This window comes from Thermochaetoides thermophila (assembly GCF_000221225.1).
Source record: "Thermochaetoides thermophila DSM 1495 unplaced genomic scaffold scf7180000011818, whole genome shotgun sequence".
Lineage (NCBI taxonomy): Eukaryota > Fungi > Ascomycota > Sordariomycetes > Sordariales > Chaetomiaceae > Thermochaetoides > Thermochaetoides thermophila.
In genome coordinates, this window is record NW_006383034.1 from 1,773,842 (window position 1) to 1,800,878 (window position 27,037).

At 51.3% G+C, this 27,037-nt stretch overlaps 6 protein-coding genes across 6 annotated transcripts; 3 read left to right on the forward strand and 3 right to left on the reverse strand.

Moving 5' to 3' along the window:
* Positions 1–9,617: 9,617 nt before the first annotated feature.
* On the forward strand, positions 9,618–11,538 carry CTHT_0044860 (uncharacterized protein; the record flags this gene model as incomplete). The annotated part of the gene is made up of 4 exons (XM_006694812.1): positions 9,618–10,083; positions 10,146–10,286; positions 10,395–11,331; positions 11,430–11,538. 4 exons carry the CDS (start codon positions 9,618–9,620, stop codon positions 11,536–11,538), a joined length of 1,653 nt encoding a protein of 550 aa, XP_006694875.1.
* A 3,273-nt stretch (positions 11,539–14,811) lies between these two features.
* Positions 14,812–15,244, forward strand: CTHT_0044870 (uncharacterized protein; the record flags this gene model as incomplete). Its single annotated transcript, XM_006694813.1, has 3 exons — positions 14,812–14,859; positions 14,930–14,998; positions 15,083–15,244. 3 exons carry the CDS (start codon positions 14,812–14,814, stop codon positions 15,242–15,244), a joined length of 279 nt encoding a protein of 92 aa, XP_006694876.1.
* A 495-nt stretch (positions 15,245–15,739) lies between these two features.
* Positions 15,740–17,942, reverse strand: CTHT_0044880 (uncharacterized protein; the record flags this gene model as incomplete). The annotated part of the gene is made up of 2 exons (XM_006694814.1): positions 15,740–15,873; positions 15,941–17,942. The coding sequence occupies 2 exons, from the start codon at positions 17,940–17,942 to the stop codon at positions 15,740–15,742; spliced, it is 2,136 nt and encodes a 711-aa protein (XP_006694877.1).
* A 715-nt stretch (positions 17,943–18,657) lies between these two features.
* Positions 18,658–19,945, forward strand: CTHT_0044890 (uncharacterized protein; the record flags this gene model as incomplete). The annotated part of the gene is made up of 2 exons (XM_006694815.1): positions 18,658–19,170; positions 19,316–19,945. The coding sequence occupies 2 exons, from the start codon at positions 18,658–18,660 to the stop codon at positions 19,943–19,945; spliced, it is 1,143 nt and encodes a 380-aa protein (XP_006694878.1).
* A 685-nt stretch (positions 19,946–20,630) lies between these two features.
* On the reverse strand, positions 20,631–21,367 carry CTHT_0044900 (xanthine phosphoribosyltransferase-like protein; the record flags this gene model as incomplete). The annotated part of the gene is made up of 3 exons (XM_006694816.1): positions 20,631–20,798; positions 20,853–21,278; positions 21,335–21,367. The coding sequence occupies 3 exons, from the start codon at positions 21,365–21,367 to the stop codon at positions 20,631–20,633; spliced, it is 627 nt and encodes a 208-aa protein (XP_006694879.1).
* A 1,495-nt stretch (positions 21,368–22,862) lies between these two features.
* On the reverse strand, positions 22,863–26,375 carry CTHT_0044910 (putative leucine-rich protein; the record flags this gene model as incomplete). The annotated part of the gene is made up of 2 exons (XM_006694817.1): positions 22,863–24,593; positions 24,648–26,375. The coding sequence occupies 2 exons, from the start codon at positions 26,373–26,375 to the stop codon at positions 22,863–22,865; spliced, it is 3,459 nt and encodes a 1,152-aa protein (XP_006694880.1).
* Positions 26,376–27,037: the final 662 nt, after the last annotated feature.

The following is a 27,037-nucleotide window of genomic DNA, read 5'->3' on the forward strand; positions in this document are numbered from 1 at the left end:
TAAACTTTGCTCTGATGAAGGGTCACAGCATGTATGATATGAGAGGAAAATGGGGCAATGTTACCCTGATGTTATTATACCCCAAGTAGCAGAATACAGAAGATTTCCCCAAGACCAGGGAGAGTATGGTGATAATTCTAGGCTTCTTTGGGCAACGGTTTGATAGGTTCTGGGGAGAAAGACGGAGTGCAGTTGGTTGATCGGATGAATTTTTGGTTCGAGTCATTCTGCAGCATTAAGTCCAGTTGTAAACGGATTCTTAGCTGAGAGGTCTCGAAGCATTCTAGAAATCCCGAGGGCTTGGCTACCACGTGCCTGCCAAGCTTTCTGCAGACGCTGGGCAAGAAGATATTCAGCCAAGATGGATGCTTTCTACTTTGTCATCTCATCTCTGGCACTGCCACAGTGGGTGCGAAGTCAGACGCCGTCAAACAACAGCACTCTTGCTTATCTATTATGCCAAAACACAGCAGTCTAAATGTTAAAATGGATATGCCGCATTGTTGATAAAAACTTGATATAAAATATAGTAGAGCAGGACTAAAAACAGTGTGCTGAGGGAAATGTGCTTTTATCTTCTCTTTTAGTGGCGTTTTGAGCCAGCCGCTTCGGCCCATACCAAAGCACAAGAGTTACCCATCTATTGCCCCTGCCTCAGGCGATGAGCCAAGGCAGATTACAGCCTGCCCCGCAGCTACTGAGTGGTAAGGCGGACAATTTTGTTATCGTCAAACCTCCTCTCTGCTTCCTGCTCTATGGTTTAGCTGCTCCTATGGATGTCATATAACTATACCTGTCCCATGTGTGGCCTCCTGCACTGGTCACCGTCTCTAGCCATCCTCCGACATCCCACTAAACTGCAGCTGCCCTCGCCTGGTCGTAAAAGCATCGGAGTCAAATTTTAAAACACAGGCTTTGCAGACATACTGGCTGAGGTCGCACCTTCACATTGCCCACCCAAGCATAATTCCTTTTTACTCGCAGTCTTCATCCTCCACTGCGTATTCATGTGACCCTTTATCTTCTTTTGGTTAAGCAAATGCATACTTGAACCCAGCGACTCTCATTGTGGGCGATCTTGGCAACATGCAACAGTGACCTCTTGGGTAGCGTAGGACTGATCTAACCCAACTGGCTGAAGAAGATTGCTGAACACTGACAATTTCTGATGGTCAGCTATTCTCTTCTGTTCATGTGAACATACGCAAGTGAAGTTAAAACGGGAATAAAAGAAGACGCGGATCTCATCCCAACATTTTTGATTGTGACATCTGGTATCCATTACCTGGGGGACATACTGTTATGCATTTTCTTCACAAAGTTTAGCAGTCATTGTGTTGTATACGCACTCAATACCCCTCAAGCGAAAAGGCGAGGTGACCGGCTATATAGGCTAGTTTTTTATTGGGGACTCTTCTTCTTCTGCATTATGTTTCTCTACATTTTGTTCTTCTGTTTACACAAATCCGAGCATTACGACCGAAGCCGAAGAACTTTTGATATTGTTAACCGTCATCATCTCCATTTCAATATTACTCATTAGCATCCACACGGTATTTATCACTTCGGAAGCATCACGCCAAACACGACAAAATCCAAAAGAGGTAAGAAAATGCTTTCACAAAAAGCAATTGAATAGGCTGTAAAGGCACTTGCTGATATCCATTAGCACAGAATGACCATACTATCCCAATAGCCGACGCCTCCTGTTGGAATAGTATTCGACACTTTTTCATCATGCCCATTACAGTCTACTTAGCCATTTCCAGGCTTAAGACTGGATCATTTCCCAGAAACTATGATTCTGTCCGGGTCGTTAGGACACTGGTTGGCCTCGTGGGACTATGGATAATATTATTGTCATTGAAGGATACGCACCGTGACAGCTCATCAGAGAAGCGAGATACCAACACAAACATACCTGGTGGTTCTCCCTCAAACTCCGACAGCCATTGCTCACCAGATGGCGAGCAAACGGCAAATTCTGAAAAAAGTACTCTGCCAGAGGCAGATAATAAGGAAGAAACTGTGTCTGCCACAACCACAGGACTCGGCATTCCTCCCGGTGCGGTCTTCGTCCTGGTACCATCCTCAAGGAGAACCAATTCCAAAAGTCCTTCACGACGAGAATCACAACCAGAGCTTCGGATCAGAATGCTGCCGCCTGACCAGCTACCACGTATGCCAATGGACCGAAGGGGGTATCTCAGGGACCAACAATCACAAGGCTACTTCGTTTACGTCCCTGCACTGACGTGATCCGAGCAGGAGGCCATTGCAGATCCGCTCTTGATGTGTACTCCGCTTTCTTCATGGACTGAAGTAGCTCGGTGCAGCCTGTGAGAAAGGACCTGACTGCTGAGTTGGACGAAAGATTAAGGATGTGGATATGGGCTGAAATAGGTAGTACTATCCTCCTGAAGAATTTTGTGTCTTGATCGCCGACTCCGGAGTCAATCAGAACACTCTCGATCGGCAATATCATGCGCTCAGTCAGATCCCAGTACAAGCTCCAACAACCTACCGCTCCAGGTCTCAGAGATATAATTGGAAACCGCACATTCGAACTCCAATTCGAGAGACAAATGTGCAACGGCCACGCTTGTGATATACAGCTCGAATCATGTTCACAACAGCAAAATGCATTGTCACTCAGAAATTCAAAGCAGTTGGAAATGGTCCTTACGGCTCCGGGTTTAAGAATTAGTCCAGACTGACATCAAGGGTAGAGGCCACTAGACCTTGTTTCCCTGACAAGTCAGAGGTAGCACAAAGTAAACAAAAGTTCAACCTTCACGACGAGTAGTACAGCTCCCGTGGCTCTCTAGTAGTTTAGTCGTACAGCGGTGCCATTTCAATTTAACACCTACAGACCACCGACCTTCCACAAGCAATCAAAGCACTCTAGAATCCCCATGAATCCCCTTTCGACAGAAGGTGCATGTGCATACAGATCAAGCTCGTAGGTTGAAGAGAGAAAGCTTGGCGAGCCTATCCTCTGTTGTCATCGGACATCTGTAGCCAAGACCATTTTCAGGCTTGCCAGCAAGGATCTCAGCCCCGTTGATGGTAAGGTATACTACTCGTACCGACAGGTATATTGTAGCTTGTCATCGTCGACTTTGGTGTGGATGAGTAGTCGTATGGTTAGAATTCGTTCTTTTAAGGGCTTCTGAACATAATTCGAAAGTTTGGTCGATTTCTATTTTCTCAGGTGTGATCTAAGAACTTCAGCTCGCAATTCTTGCGAACTTGCTCCATCCTACCAAACGACGTTCTATCGAACTAGGTTGTATAAAGTCTCTAGGTGCAATGACTACATCCAACGGGCTTGATCTCTTTAGAGTTGGGTTACGATTATTTACAGCCTCTTTTTTTTTCCTGTCGTGTTTCATATGCTGCCTTTATCCATTCAATCTTTTAGGTCACAAACCTCACTCTGGAGTCCTTTGGGACGTTGTAGCGGGGGTTGCTTGGGCAGTGTAAGTCGTATAGAACCGAGGTATCCAAAAATAATTTTTGAGTCTGATAATTATTGACTGTCAAATATTTTGCGTATCTCCTTTCGCTCCTGTCTCATATTTATGTTTGCTTTGAAAAAAAAAACCCTCTATGAGAGAATTCTTGTGGAAATCCAGGAAAGGATATTGGGATGTTCAAAGGATGCTGGCTCTTTGGTACGTTTTCATTGAGTAATAAGGTAGCACTTAGCGAAGATAATAGGCGGTCTAGTGGCAAACTTCGTGTTGATCTAAACCGTCGTACTACGCCTAGGTCATGCTCACGATGCCGACGAGCATGGCGGTATCCTAGTCCAAGACTACTTACACACATACTGTATAAGGCCTGGAGGAAACCTTTGATTTGTTATAAGTGACTATCTAGCAGCATTACCACCTCCAGGCTCTAGTTCGTCCATACTATCCAAGATATTGAAAGGTATTCATAATAATGGGGTAGGCGAACGATCCGGGGGCATACCAACCGGCCGGAGATAATCCAGCCAAAACCAGATGCCCAGTCAAGCAGGAGTGATTACCACTGGATTCGGGGATGATAGCTCGGATGACCGTAGACGAAGACCATGGTAGTCATTCACAGGAAAATTCTTGAGGTAGAGCTACTTGGTCACTTCGCTAGCCAGGTCTGCTAAGGCCGCAAAATGCAGAAACAGCCCTCATATCTTATTTATCCCTGTGGCACATGCTCAAATCGAATATCGCCACACTTTTTTGTAATATTCATCCGTCACTCGTCGGCCGCATACAGACCAGGCCTGTTCGTTGCCTAACTCTGTTGTCTTATCGCTCTCACTTGCCTCTGCACTTTTCCATGCGCTCTTCCATGCTTCGTCCTCGGATTTCCACCACTCAAAACAACTACGGAAATCAGACTCATCGCACAGATACATCACACAGTTCAAGAACGTTCGAACCTTCTGACCCAGTCCTGGGCAGTCATAATGACACGGATCCACCCTCTCTGCAAGAAATTAGGGTGTGCATTTGCCGTCAAATCCTCTCCATATGTTTCAAGCAGCCCCTGCCAGAGCAGCTTGAAGGAAAGTTTATTCTGCGCACAAAAATTCAAAGCTGCTCCAAACCCTTCAGATGCAAGCAACGCGCAGAGAAACCTCGTAAGGTCGTCTGTGCGGACATCTTTCCTTTTGGAGGAGTCGAGAAAGTCCCGAACAATGTCCAGATCTTCTGGGGGAACAGACACCAGTAGTGTGCGCCCAACATGATGTGCTAAGCTCGGATCAACTTGGCCCATCAGATAAAGCTTTAACAACTTCCGTATAGCCGTGCTCTCGAGCCTATCTTAGCGGCGTTTGGCCACCATACTGACCCATTCTGGATTTATCAATAAGTCAAGCAGTCGAGGAATGCAAGCCGAACACGCAGATGCATGATGTCCCCAGTAGTCAATAGCATAGACAAAGAGAGGTCTCCCAGGTCGTTCACCCGCCTGCTGATGCGTCTTGACAGGGCCACCTGAAAAGTCCTTAAACGAAAAATATAATATGCAGGTATTTGTGATATCAAGCTGAGCAGTCGGAAATCATTGGGTAAAGCATCCTGGAAATATTCCTGAAGTGTGTAATGGACAAGTCGGATGATTTCGCTTTCTTTGTCGATGACAACGAGCCCGCAACATGCCGAAAACATGTCTTCGGCATCAGGAATTGCGGCTTCATCAAGCTCGTCTTCACTGTCCTTGACCGCCCATGCATACTGCACAGAGGACGTTTGGCGCAGATGATCCAGGATAGCACATGGTTGGCGAGCTGCTTGTATCCAACCAGTTTGCCCATTGATACGCTCCATCGCGTTGTCATATGCCCGGCGTAATAGGGCAAGCTTTGGCTCTTTTGGAGTCGTTTTGAAGCTCGTTTAGCGTTTCGCGGATTAGTTTCGCGCTAACTTTATCTTTCAAGGACTCGAATAAGAGGCGAGCTAGCAGGAACCTGGCTTTGATAGTAAGTATATGCTCAGTTGAGTCAATTACCCATGGTTCATGGAACAGTGAAGACTTACATGCCATCTGCGACACTGGCAATGCACCCAATGATCTCATGTTGAAGGCTCGGGTACTTCGAGACAGCGCGCAAATTTGACATCTGATTGCGCAGATATAGTTCAATGTTGTCCCTTTTGGCTACTATCTCAAGGCGGGAGTGCCCATCAAAGGCTTCCACAACATCAAGTACATTGCGGGATCTGGCCAGGATATTGACATTACTTTCCCTCGATTGAAGGTGCAGTAATGCATCAATGAACTTGGAACGTATGTTGTCGCCCATTTGGCACTCGTCCAGCGCATCAACAATAACGAAGACCACATCCTTGTACAGCACGGCAACAGCATGGAACATATCTTCAAGATCGCTTAGTGATGGCTGCGATTTATACTTCTTGTGTCGAGTATAGGCATCTATGACTGCGGGTGGTGGCGGAAACTTGTTGTTGAGTAGTTGTTTTACAAGGTTGGCAATTAGCTGCTAAACGGTTTGGTCGTCTACGCGCCGGAAGTTGCAGTATAAGTACGCGACGCCAACGTCACGGTCTGGAAAGTTTCTTTGGAGATAACCGATGATTATCGATACGAGGATAGTCTTCCCAGCACCAGGTATGCCGGGACAGAAGAGAATCACTGACCTTTGACAACCTGGTGGACTGATTAGCTTGAGGAAAAGCAGGAATGAGATAGGTTAAGAAAACAAAGACTATACCACTCTTGAAACTAACGAGATTCTAAAAACCACTGTCCTGTGCCCTCTTGTCGTTGGCGTAGAAAGTCGGCTTGTTGTGGCGAATTGTCCACTAAGAGAGCCACTGAAGCATTTGTTCATGTTCTTGTCGAGCTTCGGTGGTATGTATCCGTGAAACAATGGTATTGACGCCCGCTTCGATCCCACCGGTTCTTTTTTCATTAGATTGAAGCTTCTGAACTTGGGTCTGATGGTTTCGGTTCTGATCTTCTCTGGCATTAACCGTCTGTTGTAAAGTCTTGATTTGAAGGGCAAGTTGATCGCGCGCAAACAGTAATTCAAGGTTTGGTATCGCCGATGGAGGTTTTCGACAGCTTCGCGTGCTTTCCCGCCATCAAGTGCAGCTTTGAGACACTCCAATCCAAACCTATGATTATTTGCCCGCTTTTTAAACTTGGAGAGCAAACGTTGCAGCTCTTCCTCACAAGCAGACAAGAGGACAGCGGTGTCCGTACCGTGCAGGGGATCAAGCTCAGAAAGCAATGCTGAAGAACCATCTTGGAAGGCATTTGCAAGAATTGGATCCGAGAGAATAGAACGTGCATGTAGTAGGGTAGTTTTGAGGGCCCCTACTTCGAGAAGAAACTTTTCGTCTCCGCCTCAACATCCTTGCAGTTGTTATAAAACTTGAAGGTATACTCCAAGAACTGGCCAGCCACGCCAATAACGCCAATAGTATCAACCATGGTGATACCCTTTATGCCTTTGTAAAAGTACATTAGAGCGTAGCAGAGAAGTATTTGAATGGGTTCAATGGCAAAGGATTTTTACAAGAAAAGATGCAGAAGAGGGCCAACGCTGTGAGACTTTGTGAATAGAGCTCTCAGTTAAGAGGCGAGACCACAGTAACAGAAACCAATATAGCCAGATAATCCAAATTGCTCCAACCGGCTTGTCAATCAAAGCGTCTTTCAAGCATTTGCTTTTCGGCTGCAGACTCTGGAGGCTTTTGGAGACGATAGAGCCGGGCAGTCGCTCAGAAGAGTGTCTGATGTATACCCAGCCAATGCCGCATAGCTCTCTATGTCGGAGAGATGGTTGCTGTTCGAGGCCCAGTCTGTATAGTCTTGTGTCACAATGTTACCACCAGTCTCCAGAAATAGATGTTGCAAAGATAACCGGGAAAGGGCATTGTGCGGATAGATGAAGTTGGCGACCTATGTGAAAGAGCTAGATGGGTCTGGAATGCCTGCCTGCGCCTACTAACGGCAGGATCGAGAGCGGTTTGAAAGCCAGGACGCCAAGCCCAAGGGACCTACTCAACGAGCTAGACGGGATGAATTGCTGTGGGACAGGTCGGAATTTACACAGCGAAGCTACATTGGCGTAAACGGGAGGATCACCATAAATGCAACAACCCGGACACGCTAGGGACGGTCAGCGACCCCTGGCTCAGTTACGTCCGAGTTCTTTAGCTGCAGCAAGAAATATTGCATGATCAATCGGTAATTGCATGCATTTAACCACCGGGCCAAATAAGGCCGCATGTGCCTATGTTGTAGTTTTCACATACGGCCTCTGATGGTGGACTGAGAATGAGCCGTACCGCTTTATAGCAAGCACCAAGGTACCCTCCATTTCGGAACCGTTTGGGCAATTGCAGCTGAGGATAATGCGTCTTATGCACAACAGGCCAGGCGAGCATCTTCACAAACCAAGATTCTACCTCGATAAGCCAAGAGACGACTTACACTTATTATATGCATAAAAACAACATGTATCGAAAATCCTTCTTGTTCCCATTTCAGCGTTGACACCGGAGTTGGCAAAAAAAGATCTCGATACACAAGGGATCGCTTTACTGAGTGACCGTCGCTCTCTAATTGATGAAGCAAGCACGAGATAACATTGTCAAACAGTGTCGGAAGTAGTATATCAAGTTCTGAATGGGGTCCTTTAGCTTTGATCTCCAGATCACTAGCTTGTTCGACTCTTTAGTAAAAAATTTTTCCCAGCTGCCTTTCCATTCCGTGTATTGTGCGGGGTTCCAGCAAGATTGCTGCGTGGAACGCAAACTTGCCCGTTGGTGACCGACTCTGACCAAGTCATGAGACTGCACTTGATATCTTGCTTTCTGGGGATCTGGTCCGTTAACGGTGTTGTTTGAAATAGCCGCCGACACCCAGCCGAAGTGGGGTTGAGCCCCCCTACACGTATGAGAGCAGCATAAGGCTTCAGTGCTGCACGATTCTAGACAAGGTCCAGGAACGGTAACTGTGTGCCCCATGCTTGCATATCTCGTTTTGATTGGCTCTGGATTTCTCGGAGGGTACTAGGTTGAACGCGCCTTGGGAGTAGGTACATGATTCCCCTAGTTGTCCTTCTGCCCTCATCGCCTTTCACAGCTCTGACGATCTTATTGGATGCAATGCATTAGGGTTGCACATCATACTTGTGCCCAACATAGCCCTTTCCCCGGTCAATGGGGGCCACCCGGCGGAACCAGTCCCCGATCTCCCAAATGGTTGATCAGAATTGCATAGGAGACAGTCCCTGAGACCATTTGACAATCACATAAAGTCATCTTATTTTTTCTTAACAAATGAAGAGCTACATACCAACAAAATCATCCCTGAGTTGCATGCTATGCAGGAAGGTCTGAGTTGTATTAGATTTCATCCAAGCAGCAGACATGTCGATTTAATATAGACCTCTTGCAATGCAGTCACAGCAAAAGCCTCTTCGGTCTCATGGCACTTTTTCTCATAGATCGCCATGGTAAGTTCCTCAACTCGCTCTTTTTCACTATTAGAACCACAGATGCTCTGCTGCGTAACCCAGCTGTAACCATGATCTGTGTTTGAAACCTTTGCACTCATGTATCGACTGACACTCTTTTCTTTGGTTTTCAAGGGGTTTCCAGATCCTCTTAAAGAGCCGCAAAAAGACTTTCTCTGGCATCGAGACCGTTCCCCCGGGCACCTCATCAACACTTCCATCATCACCACCTGATGATGACCTCGATCAGCTGAGCCGAGCTCCAGCTTTCGTAGATGACTTCTCCTCAGATCCCAAGGGAACTCTAGGATTAACACTTCTTCATGCTCCACCGGAGGACGAGCCTGTCTTGTGTGACATGGTCTTCGTCCATGGTCTGGGTGGAGGCTCTCGCAAAACATGGAGCAAAACTGGCACTGAGAGTCATTTTTGGCCAGCTAAATGGTTACCAGAGGACCCAGATTTTAAAAATGTGCGGATACACACCTTCGGTTATGACTCTGACTGGACAAAAGGAAATAACAACTGCCTTAATCTTCATCATATGGGGCTGTCGCTCGTTGGGCAACTATCAACATCGCCTGAAATATCCAGGAGCAACACATCCCTGGTGTTCATCGGCCACAGTATGGGGGGCCTTGTGATCAAGAAAGCTTTCGTGTTGGCATGTCACCAAAACAAAAAGCTAGCAGAACGTGTCCGAGCGATCTACTTTATCGCAACCCCTCATCGGGGTGCAGACTTAGCAAAGACGCTGAAAAACATTCTCCAACTTGTGTTTTCGGCCCCAAGCTATGTTGTCGAATTAATCCCCGGCTCCGATGTTCTCCAGGCAATCAACGATGACTTCCGTCAGCATGCTGAGGGCTTGGAACTTTGCTCATTTTACGAGACGCGGCAGTTCAGGGCCGGCATTGGCATCAGTGCCCTCGTCGTCGATCCAGAGTCTGCTAGATTGGGATACCCTCGAGAGAAGCAATACCCGATGAATGCTGATCATCGGTCGATATGCAAGTTTGACTCGCCAAAGGATGAAAATTACAGAATTGTCCGCAATGCGCTTGCATCCACTGTTCAGAATATTAGAGACACAGGTATGCAGCCGCTTGTATTCATCAGAGCTACTTGTCTACTGTATGTGGTAACACTGATGCAGTCAACACTGCCGAGACCCAGGCCAGTCCTCGTCAAGACCAAATGGAGACCCTGGCGGAGTACCTTGGAGTTGTGGATGAGGTTATGAATGACTTAGCCGACGACTTGGCGGATATTCGAGAGCTTCGACTTCCAGGTACCTGTGAGTGGATACTTGAGAAGGAATACTATCTCAACTGGAAGGACTCTGAACCAAGCGACTTTCCACCAGTTCTTTGGATGGCTGGAAAACCCGCTACCGGAAAATCAGTTCTGTCTGGTTTCATTGTCGACGACCTTGAAGTGTCAGATGCCGCCTACAGTTACTACTTCTTCAAGCATGGTGATCGTTCCAAATCTGCGCTGAGTACTTGTCTACGATCATTAGCTTTCCAAATGGCATCCTTGGATCCTGGCATCCGTGATTTGTTTCTGAAACTCCACAGTAGCCGTGTGAAAGTCGATTATGGAAATGAACGGAGTCTCTGGCGAACCTTTTTTGCACCAAAGGTTTTTAAAGAAGCAACTGTTCAACATTTCTGGGTCATCGATGCCTTGGATGAGTGCTCAAACTTTGCCCCTCTTCTCGAATCGATGCTTTCCAAGATGGAGAATGACGGCCGTCTGCGAATCTTGATCACTAGCCGTGAAACACCGGAACTCTGTCGGCTCTTCTCGACGCTGGGCCCTGGCAAACATTTTACAGCTCACATCTCTCCAGAAGAAACTCTCTCGGACATTAAACGACTCGTGGAGCATAAGCGATCGGCTTTGTGCACTTTAGATGAGGAGACCCGTCAAATACTGGAAAAAAGGATCATTGAGAAATCTAAGGGATCGTTTCTCTGGACAGTTTTGGTGCTTGAAGAACTCTCCAAGTCCTATATTAGAAGGGATGTCGAAACGGTTCTTGAGGAAGTTCCGCGAGGTATGGGACAGCTCTACTACCGTGCTCTCGAAGCGATGGCTGTCGCTACTCGGGGAAAAGAGCTGGCCAAGGCCTTATTGACCTGGACGGCCTGCGTGATCAGGCCACTGACGCTCGCAGAACTCCAAGCCGCATTAGAGATCGACCTTCGAGACAAGATAGCCAATATGAAAGAGACTATCAGGACACTGTGTGGACAGCTACTTGTCATCGACAAGCAAGAACGGGTTCAGATGGTTCACGAGACAGCTCGAGAGTTCCTCCTCGATACCCAGCTTGGGTCAGAATTTGCAGTGGATGAAACACAAGCACATACCCGAATTGCTCGCGTCTGTTTGGAATACCTAGTCGGGGATGAAATGAAGCCTCCTCGAATAGTCGCGCGAGGATCAGCGAGCTCAAGGGCAGCAAAGAAGTCGGATTTTTTCCTTTATGCCAGTACGATGTTCTCAACTCATCTCGCCAAGGCCAATCCAACGTCGGATGAGATCGTGACACTCGTTGAAAAGTTCTTGGAACTCAATATTTTGACCTGGATCGAAAAGATTGCTGAAAGAAGGGAGCTTGGTTTGATGATCAACGTTGCGAAAGACCTTAGAACCTATGCAGATTGTTACATGGCCGCAAGATCCCCGTCACGGCGAGATCTCCAAGCCCTCAAATCATGGTCCCAAGACCTTCAACGAATCGCTGCCAAATTTGCAGACATCCTTATCTCTTGTCCGTCGGCGATATATAACCGCATCCAAGCATTTTGCCCCCAAGACTCCGCGATCCATTCATTATCGCCGCCTGGAAAGAAATTGTCAGTACTTGGTCTTCCGGTCCTTCCATGGGACGATCGATTATCCTGCCTGGGCTTCGAAAAGGAAACTACTGCTCTCCGTTATGGAGAAGAGTTCCTCGTGGTTGGAATGAGGGAAGGACGGATTGCGGTCTATCATGCCAATTGTTATCATGAATACCGCAACCTCAACCACGGTGAAACTGTTAGGCACCTAGACCTCCAAGAAAAATATGGCTTTCTGGCTTCGGCAGGCGGAAAGACAATACAAATATGGAACATTCGAACTGGCCAGGTGCTGCATCGACTTCGGGCACCGCGCCAGTGTATTGGCTTATTCTTCGTCGACAACATCCTTACGGCAGTTTCAAATCAGAATGAGCTTGTTTCGTGGAATGTGAGAAACGAAGAGGTCCTTGAGTATACCAGAGATCCATGGCTGAAGTGGGCAAACGACGAGTTCTTATCTCTACACCGCCCACCATCTGCGGTCTCCGTTGCAGTCGCCCAGAAGATGATGGCTGTTGCTTATGCAAGTCACCCAGTTACAATATGGGACTTAGAGGGAAACACCTATGTCGGCGAATGTGGGAAAAAGCTCGTAACCGGAGAGACGTCTACACATCCAGTTGTGGCACTTCTCTTCAATCCAAATTCCGATATTGGACTTCTCGCCATCTCATATCTTGATGGTGACCTTGCCATTGTCGACCCGTTTGCCGATATTGAGCTCGAAAGGCAACGGCCTTCTTGTCATACACTTGCCGCGAGTCCAGATGGTCATCTCCTTGCTGGAGGAGGTGGAGGAGGAATTATCCAAATTTGGAAGTTTGACACTCTAACCCTCCTATACAAAGTCAAGTCATCGGACATCTTTATTAAAGTTCTAGCATTCAGTCATGATGGGAGTACACTGGCGGATCTCCGGGGATCTCAATGCAACATTTGGACACCGCCGATCTTGTTATCCAGTTCATATCTGAAAGACGATCTCAGTGTAGACACGGTTGACACGGAAGAAATTGCCAAAGAGTTGACAGACTTGACCCCAAAGCCGAAGATCACATCATTGGTGATAATACCAAACAAAAAAGGCATCATTTGCGGGTTAGAAGACGGTTCTGTTCGCCTCTATGAGAATAACACCGGGAACCTGGTCGCCAAGCTTTACTCTCACGTGTCCGCCGCAGTAAACACACTTTCCTGGCTCCCCCGGAGTCAAAGAGTCATATCTACTTGTGTAGCCAACCGAATCATGGCTCAAGCTGTTGAGATGCAAGTGTACCCAAGCTGTGGGATCCGGAGCGTAACGACAAGTCCAATTGTCAACATTCGACTCAACATTGGAAGCACCATCATACATCTCCTTCCAGACCCAACTGAAAACCGCTTTCTCCTGTCGAGTCATCGATCAGATCATCTCTGGAACCTGTCGAGTCGTGAGGAAGAACAGTCGTTAAATCACGGGAGTTACACGACTCGGAGATGGTTGCAACACCCACGGTCAGAGTCTCACCTCATTTGCGTAGAGCCCGAGTTCGTCCACCTGCATCGTTGGGAGGATCTATCGAGAGTAAGCTCAGTATCCCTGGCCAATAACAGTCTGCTCGGGCTCAGTATCAAAGGCGTTTTTCCATATCCGAGGAGAGATATCGTCCTCCTGGACTTGACCGATGCCAATGGCTCGAGCGGGACAAGAGATATGTCCGTGCTACATTGCAACGATATACCCCTGGTACTTGACGACGAAGAGGCTGGCTGCGAAAGAAACCCGCTGAGCAACAAACCGCAAACAAACGTCCCATCGGCTCATCAGGATCTATCGAGAAAGGCTCTTGGGAAACAGCCTGAGCAGTCACTGGGCCAATTACTATCCATTTCTCGTCTTGGAAGCCTGGGGATCCGGGTCGCTCACGTTGTCGGCATCCTCGCGTCGCCAAGAGGCAGCAGGATGGTCTTCCTCAATGCTCGTTCTTGGGTCTGCTCTGTGCTCATTGACACTATCATCCAGCCGAATGCAAATGTGACATCCTACACACAGCACTTCTTTGTGCCACATGACTGGTTTGCTGGGACCCGGAAACCGATAGGAGGAATAATGGAAAATGGGGACCTCGTTTTCACTAAAGCTGGTGATGTAGCGATCATTAAAGGTTGGTTAGATTTTGGTGAAGTGGTTGAGCTCGAGTCAGCTCAGAAAGGAAACGGGCAGGAAGCAAGAGAAAAGGGACGGCCGGCTTTACGCCGCGAAGGAAGTTCGAAACTGGGGGCTCCGAGCAGAGAGAGATCATCGTTGCGGTGATTTGCAGGAACTCTGTTTTGCACAATTGCAGGTGCATAAGTTGGGAGATCACGTGTTTTGATATATATTGTTCGACAGTGTTCAAGTGGACAGGATGAGGCTCAACTCCAGGGGGAATGATCTGCATTGCATATGTTGAGACTTAGTTAAAGCATGACCGAGCGGACATTTATATTGTTGTGCTATAGCACATTATGTTGTATATGGATTGTATATCATGTTGTATTGTAGGTATATAGCGGTGAATGGCATTTTATGATTTCATAAGAGCCTAAAAATCCTTTGGTGAACTGAGATGGTTATCAGTCTTTATTAGCTTCTTAACTCATCAGCTAGCGCGCCAAAGTCTGCTCATGAGTAGATTGGTCCATCGAACCCTAACCCTGGGATCAGCCCACACCCAGGACGCGCGACACGCCCTTACGAATGACTTGTCCTTCTCCAAGCTCCCACATCCCAGCTATCAGAGCGCTCCACAGACAACAACCAATTGCTCACAACAATCTACAAATGTTGGATCTTCCAAAGCCATCCACCCAAAGATATAACGCTCCGTTCTTCGCTGCCAGTTGGCTAACGTTTGCTTCTAAGAAAGCCATATAGACAAGCAACTCCCACGCCACTGTCACCATCACTATCACCAAGTCATCAAACCCGGCACCGGCCCATCAGCCATGACGCGCGCACAACAAACCATCTCGTTTGCGCTCCTCGTGAGCTCTGTATGTCTTTAGCTCCACGTTTCCCCAGCCTACTGGACCAGCAATCAACTAACCGCTCTCTCGCGTACAGCTCTACCTTTGCCTCTTCCTCGAGCTTATCCCTCTGCCGGAAGTCGTCCAGCGCGACATTATCCCTGTGGTATGTTCCCGCCCTACTTCTTCCGGTCACGGCCCTAGCTAGGCGATCGCAAACATTGGCTAAACAAATAATCTGTAACAACAGCTTCCCTTCTGGTCCCTCGTCACGCTGGGCGCGTGGCTGCTCTTCCGTCTGGGCTGGGGTCTGCTGACGTTCCGCGACACGCCCGATGCGTATGCAGAGCTGATGGAGGAAATTAAGATGGCGAAGGCGGATTTGCGAAGCAAGGGAGTCGATGTGGACTAAAAATGAAGACATGGGGGATTTAGCGAGGGAGAAGAGATATCATCAGGTGAACAAACACTGGGTTCTTTTTCTGAAGGTGTCGGGTTGACTTGGACTGGAGTTAGAGGCGATTACTTGGGGATTTACTCGGAGGGAGGGATGGTTGTAAAATATTTGAAATACTTGTCAACAGGAGGTAATGTTTGTGTCGTTGAGCTGCTGGTCATGATATGGGAGGACAGGAGTTCGGATCAGTCGTAGCCTGGCTCCCGTGACGCTGACAGGTGAGTACAAATGACAGCAACAGTAAACCAAACAAGAAGCGGATGCCAACCAGCAGTTCATTCATTGCTTACGCGCCGGCAACCGACAAGCTCTTCCAGGCCCTCAGCTAAGGATATCTTGTCCCGTGATTCCAACCTAGCAACATGCATCCATGCAGCCATTCGACCCAACAACAACTCAAGGGGTATAAGCATACACACCGCATACACAAGTTGATACACATTACCGTCTCTATACGGTCGTATTCCCTGCCAAAAGACACACCACCGTCCTAACTGCCATCAGCGGATCTTCCCCGCCGTGAATTAACTGATCAAACAGGCTAGGAATGCCTGCGAGCCGGCCTCGCTCGTCAATTTTATGCCCTAAGAAAAGTGTCAGCAAACTCAACAATGCGACCTAGACGGAAAGGATGGGGTAAGATGAACTTACACTTCCCCGGCACCCCAACCGCAACCCCAATCTCACTCCTCGCCTCGCCCGTCCAATCAAACCTTATCCTCCACGACACCCTCAGCGCAGACATCTCCTGCGCAGGATCGTCCAGAGCCGGAATCTGGAAGTCCATGCTTCTCCGTCCAAGGAAGGGCAACAAATCTGCCGCGCGGAGGTTCGACGAGCTCTCCTCCTCCATCATCTCATCCCCCTCCCCATCTTGATCATCAATCTCCTTACCAGCATCCTCACCCCCCTTCCGCCTCCTCTTCCTTTTCTTGCGGCTCCTCATCCACAATACCAGCTTTCTGACCCCCTCATTTTGGTTCTCACCGCTAACCTCACGCTCCAATGTCCGCCACACCCGCGCCCTTTTAATTGCCAAGCGCAGCCACTCCCCCATAGCCCAGGTGAGCACACTGATGTTGTTGTACAGCCCGCTGCCCCGTTTCAACACCTCCTTCTCCTTCTCCTGACCATTCTCCCCCTTCCCCTTGCCAGTAATCCTCTCTATAAAAGGCCTCAGTTCTCCCTCAGCCGCCGGCTCCAATCTCGGCACATCCAGCTCGACAATAGCCATGCTCTCCGTGTCAACTGTCATGTGAATCCTAGCTGTGAACAAGCCCCGGGGCGATGTTGATGTCGCGGTAATGGTGTGGACTTGCAGGATGGGTTTGTCGGGATCGTCCTGTGGCAAGGGGGAGACCTGCGAGGTGAAGGTTAAGGGAGTGAAGACTTGTAGGTAAGGTAAGGCTTCCTCGGCTGTCATGGGAAGGGGCTCGTGACTTGGCAGGTTCCCCTCCTCCTTTTTGTCCTTCTTTGCCGCAGGAGGCTTCAACACGTCTGGTACTGGCCCAGTCTTGCTGAACGGCAAAAACGCGATTGGGTTCAGCGCACTTGCCAATAATCCGGCAATCGGATCGTCTTCCTTTTCGTCTTTCTTCGCATCAGCGGACAGGGCGTGTCTTCTCAAAACCTGCAGCACCTCCTTCCCATTTAACGGCGGTGAGGGCTCCCGCCTCGCAAGCCTTGCCTGCCGAATCCTCTCATTCTCCTTCTGCGCAACAGCCAGGTCACGCTCAAGCGCGCGAATCTCGGCCAGCAACGCGTCTCGGCGGCGTTTCTTTTCCCTATCGGGATCGCGGGGCCGTAGGCCACGCAATTCAGCCGTAGTTGGCTCAGCCTCTTTTAGATACTGCTCTCCCCCTGCTGTCGTAACCTGCCCCTTCTTCGAAGCGGCACCTCCAAAATCAATCGGCACGGGCCCATCCACAGCACGCTCGTCCGGCCGCAGCGGAGGCTGCTTCAGTGGCGAAGAACTCTTAATCTTCTCCGCCAGCGCCTTACTCCTCTTCGCGCGGCGCGACGGCGTGTTATGAATGCCCGATGGCGGAGTGCTAACCACGGGGTCCGGGTGTTCTGGTGTTGGGGGCAGCTCGGGCTCGGGAACGGGGATTTCGGGGATAACACCTAATGAGCGCAGTCCCTTCGGGATAGCTGCGTTCGGCGGCTCTTCTTCATCCTCAGGGCCCGGAGGAGGCAGAGGGCGCGGAACGGGTCGCACGGTGGGCAAGGGAACGGCTGGGCGTCGAGGGGGCGATCGTAGAGGGCTTGGCTCGCGAGCTGGCGCCGGCGCGTTGCCGTCGCGAGGAGCTGCAGCGGGGGGAGGATGTAGTTCGAGGCGGGCGTTTGTGGCGCCCGCCTTGCTCGCGGTGCTATCGGGCGTGGTTGGGCGCGACGCTAGGGTTGGGTCATCATTATGGTCGTTGGGATATTGGATGGGGTGGTTGCTTTGGCGTGCAGTTGAAGGCTCGGTGGCCGCTTTCATAACGTTTGTCCCGTTTGGAGATAGGTTTAAAAATTCTGATGGAGAGACGGAGCGGTTGGGGGTCTCATCGCGGGCGACATCGAGGTATCCGGTTTGGACTTGGTCTTGGGGCTGGATGGCGATGGCGGACCGGGGCGACGTCCTGCGCCTCTTGGGCGCTGAGGTCTCCATAGCGGCTCAATTGGTTTGTCAGTTACTCGAACATTGTCGCTGCGCGTGTGGACGAGAGGTGTCGAGGAATGACGCGTCCAAGTCGTTGGGTTCGGTATCTTGGTGTCGAGGGTTGTCGGAGGTCGAGGATGAATGTTTTGTTTGGAAGCTCACAAAACGATCGAGGCTATGCCAAGACACTGAGCGCCAATGACGTTCGTGGCACTGTCCGTTTAGCTGCAGGTACGTAGCCCGTAAGTTACGAGCCAAGACATCTTCAACCGAGGGAAAAACTCATAAGCGGAGGGATCGAGGATGCCAGATATAATGAACAACTTCCAGATGGCCCCAATGCCTGCATCATATTGTTCACCCGTATCATTCAGATAGAAATCCTTCGTCAGCTCATTTTTCGAGGATATTTTTGGTACACGAGTCCTCAGACTCTCGCCCCCGCTGGTTATCGATAAGCGATACACGTACTTACACCCAACCCCACACGCTCCGCTCTCCCGCGGAATCCTTGCAGAAGTTCACCCAAAAAATCGTCACTTTTTTAACGCTCGTCCGATAACAGCCGAACCGAACCTAGGGGTCCAGTTGCGAATTCCACCACCTGTGTGCGCAACAATCACCCAAAAGTTGTTGCTCCATTATTTACTGGATGTGCCAGCGACCGACCTCCAGAAAACCCCAGTCTACCATATTCAACTAGTCTCTTCAGAAAGAAAAAAAGATGAGGAGAACCATCCTTCAAGCCCGCCCCTCGCGCGTCCTCTCTCGCGCACTCTCCAGCGCCCACGGCTCTGCACGCCCTTCCTTCGCCATCGCTCGCTCGCCCAATGAGCAGGTCTTCCCCGCCGGCGCTTTCTACGAGTCCATACTGCGCTGGAACCCCAACCCGGTGCCGAAGCCCCAGCCTATTGAGCCACCCGCACCTGAGCCTGAGCCGGTGGTTGAGGAGGCTACGCCTGCTGAGCCGGAGCCGGTCCCCGAGCCTGTTGCTGAGGAGAAGACCCCCGAGCCGACTCCTGCGCCGGTTGAGGAGAAGTCTGCTGCTCCTGTCGAGGCCGAGGCTGAGCCCGCGCCTGTTGAGGAAAAGGCCGCTGTGCCTGAGGCTGCCCCCGAGCCAGAGCCGGAGCCCGTCGCGGAGGATAAGCCTGCCCCTGAGGAAAAAAAGTCGTCCAGGTCCCCGAAGCGGCAACAACAAGAAGAATCCTCCTCGGCCGAAAAGCCGGCCGAGAAACCGGTGCGCCGTCCCCGCAAGCCGAGACAATTCAAGTCGGTCTCCTCTTCTCATTCTGAACCCTGATCCCCATCTTTCCGTCCCGGTCGTTTGATATGCGTCAATGTATGAAGAAAACGAGCCCTTCTAACACCCTTCCAAGAAACAGATCCGCTCAAGCGGACGCCTAGACGGCGCCTCTGCTCCCTCCCCTGAGCCCCAACCCCAAGATTCTTCCCAAGAAAAACCCAGCATCACCTTCCTCTCCGGCCTCTCTGGCCCAACCTCCACTTCTTCATATCAGTCCCGCCTTGAATCAATCCGTTCCCGCTCCCGGCTCATCGCCGGCGTCCTGGTTCCCCCACAACCCACCGAACCCGACAATTGCTGCATGTCCGGGTGTGTGAACTGCGTATGGGACGCCTACCGCGAAGAAATGGAGGCGTGGGCGGCGGCCAAGGCCGAAGCCGAGCGCAGACTGGCTGCACAGGAGGTGAGCAGTGTGGTGGGGACAACGGAGGAGAGTATGCACGCTGTGGAGGACGGGAAGAGGGTAGAAAGGACGTTGGGGGTGCATGGGGAGGTGGCTGATAGGACGGGGGATATGGCCAGGGAGCTTGAAAAAGGGTCGACGAGTATGGAGGAGGATGGGGCTGGGTTTGGGGAACGGATGGAGTGGGATGAGGGGTTGTATAAGGATGTACCGGTGGGGATTAGGGAGTTTATGAAGCAAGAGAAGAGGTTGAGGGAGGAAAGGCTCAAGAGGAACAGGAAGGAGACGGAACACCAGCAGGGGTAATAGAACGACGGTGTGGTGGTTTTGAGGGGGGGGGGGAGGGGCGCGGCTGGAATGAATGAGCGGTTCTTTGTGTGGAAAAAGTGCTTGTTATGTACAAGTAATGATACCGATACCTGGGTGGGTATGTGCTGGTTGTTGTTGCCGTAGATTGTTCTTACTTGGCTGGGGTGTATTATAAAAATGGGATAATAGACCTTGGTCACTCACACAATATTTCTTTGATCTCATCAGTCAGTCAATCGACTCGAAGTGCGCTTTGTGCTCGGTTTATCCTCCGATGCAGAGAGTGTGGGACGGCATGTACTTGAGTTACATCACTCATGTGCCCACAACACCCCTCGGGATGAACTATGTCTTGTCCTGTCCTGTACTGTGTAACCCTCGACGCCCAAACCGCCGATTATCCATCCCATCCCATTCCCACCATTCCCGGCTATGCTATGAAAAAGCTTATCATCGTAAGCCGCTAGCTAGCCAAACGCCCGTCAAGTTCATATCTATCAGTACAGAATAATTCCATGTGCCCGAAATCGAAAGACATCCTGACCATGGTACTACCGCCGAACTCCATGCTCGCTCGCTGGAATCACGCACGCTTTGTATGGGTAATAGCAGGCGTGCGTATGTGTTTATTTTCTGACTTAGGTTCAAATGCTTATTTTCTTTTCACTTACTCCGACATCACTCACAGACCCTTCTTGGCCCGCGCCTCGGCAGCCAGACGGTCATGCTCGTCAATGTCGGTGGCCTCCCACGGGTAGCAGATCCACTCGTCGCCGACGGTGCGGGCGGCATGGTAGTGGTTCTTGAGGATGTCCTCCGGGAGGATGCCTTTCTTCTGCTTGTCCTTGTTCTGCAGGGGTTAGCGACTAGCTCAAAAAGAAAATGGAGAGAAAGAAAAACTCACATGCAGCACAAAAATAGCAAACTCCGTCTTCTTATCCGAATTGATTTTGCTCCGGGCCTCCTCGACATCCTTCTGCAGCTCACGGACCGCATACTCGAGGGTAGTACGGGTATCATCAACCTCGTCCACAATCAGGACTCGGCGACCGACGAGGTTCGACATCTCGCCCAGTGCACTCATGTCAAGCCACTGGGTGCGGGTGACTTTGGTACCAGCCTCTTCGACGTCCTTGTCGCCCGAGTTGGGCAGCTTTTCATACAGCGACAGACCGATAGCCTGGATGGGGATGTTTGGGCTGCCCGGCTGCTTAAGGAAGGACCGCAGGATGCGCGCGGGGACGTAACCGCCGCCTCCGATTGCAATCATCAAGTCCGGCTTGAAGTCGTTGAGGATCTTGGGCGCAGCCTCCTGGCACAGCTTGTGCACCTGGTCGAGGTTTAGCAATGCTCATAATTCCATGGGTTGAAAGCCGGTTGACTTACATCGTTGTAAGTGACGTAGAGCTTCTCGACCATCTTGACGACTTGGCGCTGGCGACGCAGAAAAGTTTTGTGTATCCTTGAGGGTTGCGGTCTCGCAGAAAGAGGGGCAGTCTGCGACTTTGCGACGGGTATCCGAGGTTAAAGTTGAAGGCTGTCTCAATAAAAAGTTCAGTGTAAGTGAGACTGTAGTTTAAGTGGACGGTTGGGTGGTAGGTAAGGCAGGTTAAGTGGTAAGCGACTGACAGGCGCGCGCCGAGAGGGGAGAGTGGGAGTGGGATAGAAGCGAGGGTGCGCCACGATGCGATGCAATGCGGGGCAGCCAGCTGAGGGGGAAGGAGCGCCAATGGAGTCCATAAACTCTTTCAAATACTTACCAGCTATTGTCTACAGAGCGGAAGGGTATCACGGGTGAATTTAGTGAGGGAATCACAAAGAGAGAACGTTGAGATGGAAATTCCAGATTCAAAAAAAAAGTTGAGGAAAAAAGTTTCCCAAGACCCTACCCCTCCAAAACTCCAACTGCCTGGACCCCACCCCACACCCACAATCCATGTGAATGAAAGTGGGGTGGGGGTTCCATCCTTCGGCTTCTCCCGATGGGCCGTGGGCCACCCACTCGTCAGCCCAGACCAAAAACCTTCACTCAGAAAACTTCGTCTCATCAGAAGAGCTGTGAGAGATCGGATCTCCCCGTTGCCTCCGCGCTGACTCGCACCAAAATGGGTGACCGATGAGACGGGAAGACACATCAGCGTGATGTGTGCCCGGAAAGTCGATCAACACCAAACCCACACACAACCGTATGACGACACCAAAAAAAAAAAAATCCCATCCGTTGCAAGGAATGTTTTTAAAAGCCGCTAGGGACTCCACAAGGAACGCAACGGTTTCGCGCTAACGGCGAAGTGGAAGGTGACATGCCACGGACCGGTGAGAAAACGTTCCAACGTCACAGATCTCAGACGACAGTTTTCCATCTAACGCACAACGCATGACACGACCATCTGTCGACATGGCAAACCAGCCGAGTGAAATTAATGTATCGGATAATCTGTCGACTAGTAGATACTATACATCAATGTTGTTGCTCGCTACCAGCATGGTCCCTCCAATCCATGCCAGACGCCAAACCAAAGCCAACGCTGTCCGAGTCTATGTAAACCCAGATTACAGTAGAAAAACAGTAGTAGTACAACTTTCTCTCACTCTTCCTTCAGGAACACTCCAGCATCCCCAGACCAGATCAAGTACTAGCCAGACACCTAATAGCCAGACAGACACTCAAGCGGGAATTACACTCAAGTATACCAAACAATGGTATCGAAGAACAAGGGCGGGGTAACCCACCAAAGACGAAAAAATTAAACCAAACCAAGAGCCGGGACTGAAGCATGAGACCAACCAACACCCGGCCAGCGAAAAACTAAAGACCAAACCAAACCTGAACCGAGCATTACTCCAGACAAGATCAGACGTGAAAGATGAACCAGACAAACAAATATCCATTCCATCTCTACTTCCCAGACCTTCATTCATCCTCCTCTCCGTCCTCTCCCCTCCACGCCCCCATCTCCGCAACCGGCACCCTACCCCTCAACCACCTCAACGTCGCCTCCGTCCCCCGTTCCAGCACACTCCACCTCGGCACCCTAAATCTATTCCCACTGACCTCCAGCCGCTCCAAATTCCCCGCCGGCCGTCCCAACAAGCCAATCCTCGGATTCAAATGCGCGATATCATTATTCGCCGCATCGACCACCCTGAGTCCCTTGATCGCGTCCGGTTCCAGATCCACGAGGTGGTTATTGGAGATGAGGAGGACGGTAAGGTTGGGGAAGGCGTCCCGGAGGGATGTGCCGGGGGGGAGGGCAGAGATGCGGTTGAAGGAGACGTCTAGCTTGGAGAGGGTCGGCGCGTGAAGGTTTGTGAGGAGTGGTTGAAGGGAAGTGATGTGGTTGTGGGCGAGGTTGAGTTCTGATAGAGCGGGGAGGTCGAGGGGAGTGTCGGTGGTGAGGTAGGATTCGCCTACGAGTTGGTTATGCGAGAGGGACAAAGCTGTCAGAGTTTCGGCGAAGAAGGTCAGGGACTCTGGTAGAGAGGTAAAGAGGTTGTGGTGGAGGTGGACCTCCACGATTCTGTGGGATGCCGCCAGCTTAGAGCAGATGACGGGATGCAGGGAGGCTGATTGTGTGTTGGAACGGTCGAGCACGCCGCCGGGCTTGACGGGCCAGGGTTCGATGGAGGGCTGGCGCCGATGTTGCTGCTGATGGGAGCGGGTCGACATCGGCGAGCCGGGGGCTGATGTTGGGGGAGTGGTAAAGTGATCCATTTCGGAGCGGCTATCGTCGTCATGGTTGTCCTGCTGGGCATGAACTGGAGCAGGCGCCTTGACTTGGGGAACGCGCTGAGGAGCGGGCTCGGGTACGGGCTTCGGGACAGCCTTCCTCTTCGGCTCAGTCTCCTGCGGCTCAGGGCAAGTGAAATACCCGTCTGGAGCCTCAATGGCCGACGAGGGCTCCGGAATGTGCTCAGTCTCATCGGGCTCCAGCCGCTGCGCGAGGATCTCCTTCATCTCCTCCGTGCTAATCGAGCTGAACTTCTTCTCGCGCAATGGGTTGCCGCTCAGCCTAAGATTGGCAAGGTTCTCCATGCGCCCGATCTCAGCCGGGACGATCCGGATATCGTTGCTAGAGAAGTCGACTGTCCTCAGCTTCTCGAGCTTGGTGAACCCCTCGGGGATAGCATTGATGCTATTCTCATCAGCAGCGAGGGTAATCAGATTCGTCCAGCTGCTGATATCGGGCAGCGCCTGCAGTCGGTTCATAGATACACAGAACTGGTGCAGCGCTGGCATCGCGACCGTCTTGCCGGGCGAGCAGATGTGTGTCAGCTGGTTCGACGACACATCGATGGTCTGCAGTGACTGCAGGGCGTCGACCGAGTCCTGGATCAGTGTGCCATGAAGTTGGTTCTTCCGAGCCACCAGCTCAGTCAGGGGCAGGTGAGAGAGGATGTCAAATGGCAACTCCTCAAAGGAGTTCTCGCTTAAGTTCAGGATACGCAGGCGGCTCAGGTTACCGAAGTTGGACGGCAGCGCCGAGAGCTGGTTGCCGTGAAGATCCAGGTTCTCTAGGTTCTCCAGCTTGGAGAAGCATGGGTCGAGCGGTCCGTACAAGAGGTTGCCGCCAAGCTTGAGGTCTTTCAGGGATGGGATCTGGCATATCACTTCCAAGCAGTTGTTGCCGAGGCGGTTGAGGGACTAAAAAAGCTGTCAGCTAACGTTAAGTGTATGGGGGTGTAGCGATTAACCTACCAAGTTCAGCGACGTCAAGAAAGAGAGCCTCCTCAATCCCATCGGCAGCGACACGAGGATATTGCCATGCAGATCCAAGGTCTCCAAACCAGCGAAAATATTCCCCTGACTATCCTCCTGCTCCGCCAACTCCTGCGGATCAACATCCGGGAACATCTCGTCGCTGATCATCTCGATCTCATTATCAGCGGCCACAAACCGCGTGAGGTCCACGCTCTCAGCCCAAGCACTCCCCGACTGGCCAATATACTCAATATTATACATCTGGAGGACATCCCGCGGGATCTCCTTCAGTCCCATAGCAGCAATGTTAAGCCTGCCGCTAGTCCTGGCCGACTCGAGCCGCGACTTCAGAACCGCAGCCTGCGACTTGTCATCCCGACGCTGGTTAAACGGATCGGTGACAAGGTCGAAGTTAAAGTCGGCCGGGAAGCCGCCTGCTCCATTCTGGCCTTCCTTCTGCTGGGCAGCGCGCTTGGCTGCCTTGGCCTTGGCGATCTGCTCGCGAAGCGCGGCCGACGTCTTCCTATACGCCGGGCCAGATTGCTCGGCCGAGTCAACAGTCAGGGAGGTGCTACTCGAGGAGATGGAAGTAGATGTGCCCTCGACTGATGGAGCAGATGACCCCCGCGAGGCGATAGATGCCTTTCTTGGCGCATCCCCCTTCAGCGTCGAGGACGATGACTTCTTTGCCAGGCCCTGAACAGAAGGCTTCTTTGTCAGACGAGCAGTGGCCGCCCTTGAACTGGACTTGGGCACATGGATCTCCGTCGCGGCAGGGCTGGGCGATCTTGTCCTAGCAGGTAGCGCACCGTATACGGAGGAACGGACGGACCTCGCGGTGGAAGAGGTCTTAGGAACATACATGGACTGGACGCTTCTGCGGGTACGCAGCGGCGCGCCCTCGAAGGTAGGCAGGCTGCTCTTGAAGCTCGAAGCATGGGATCTGACTGTGCTGGTACCATCATCCGTACCGTCTCTTGAAGTAGGTCGGCTCCCAGGCAGAGACAGATCACTGAGGTCGTCCGATCTGTGGCTGGACCCGAGGGTAGAAGCGCGGCTGGAGGGCCGTGAAGTTTTCCTTCCTGTGATCGCCGTCTCGTAGAATGATGGAGCATGCCGTCCCTTGTTAGCCGGAGAAGAAGGCAGGCGGGACAGCGTCTCGATGGTTCTCTCGGTGAGTGACCTTGTCTTCGAGGCGTGGTCTGGCTCCTCATGCACGTCGTTCAAGCTTCCCATCACGTCGGCTGGGAAGTGGTCTTGTCTGGGCGAGAATTGCGAAGTAAGGCTCTGCTGGGATGAACGGTGCCGCACCGCAGAAGCTGTGTTAGGGCCCGGACGAGTGCCATGGCAGCTCATGTGTGCGATTGGGCCCTTTACTAGCCTCATGGGTTGAGGCGTAGTAGCCGAGCTGGTGCGCACGTTGCTTGACGAGCCAGCCGACGCGCGGTTTGGTGTCCGCGTTGGGAAAGACGCAGACGGCGTGCGATTTGTTGTCGAGGACCTCGCGGTCGGCGAGGGCGCAAGACGGTCTTGAGAGACGGTCGTCCGCAAACGGGGGCTCTGCGGCGCCGGCTCCTCCTCGACCATCAGCGACTCGCGAGATTTCCATTGTCGGATCGAGTTCGCGCGTTGCACGGGCACGGGTAGTCTAGATGTCTGCACTGGAATCTTGGACGGGCGAGGGATGCCCGAGGGCTTGTTCTGGTGCGTCTCGTCGGCCTCCATGTTGACAGGCGGCACGAAAGGAGATGCGAAGGGGAATTGGCACGAGAGAGAGAGAGAGAGCGAGCGAGAGAGAGAGAGAGAAGAGAGAGAGAAGAGTGGACAGAACTCAAGTTAGTGGCGCAACCGACAACAGCATCAGTCGCACGATGACGCGATGCACCCAATGCGCCGGAAGCCCCAGCACTTTGTTGCGAAATCTGTGAAGAGCGACTGTTCAACGCGAACAGAAACCTTCACGCAGGAAATTTCGCGAAAAAAAGGCCAGCAGACGACGAAGTCAATGTCGAGGAAAAGTTGGGGGGAAGCTCTGGAAGCTCTCTTTTCCCTCCTAGGGTGGTCCCGTCGAGGGGAAGCAGGGAAGCAGGGAAACGACTCCCCCCCCCTACCAACCCCGATCAACCCTGGAAAGGATGGAGCCTACAAAGTGCTAGTGTGGGGCTCTTGGCGTTTGCTAGCGCGTTCCGGGGAGACGGTCACAGTATTTCATTCGTCAGCACAGCGCCAACCCTGGCGTAGCCCTGGCCCCATTGCCTGCCAAGCTCTGCCTGCTGGGGCTGCACGCTTCCGCGCTCCCGCCCATTCATCGTGGCCCTCTGCATCACCGATTGCATGGACTGCATGGATGAGAAGCGATAGGTCAATGGCGTGCATAAAAGATGCTC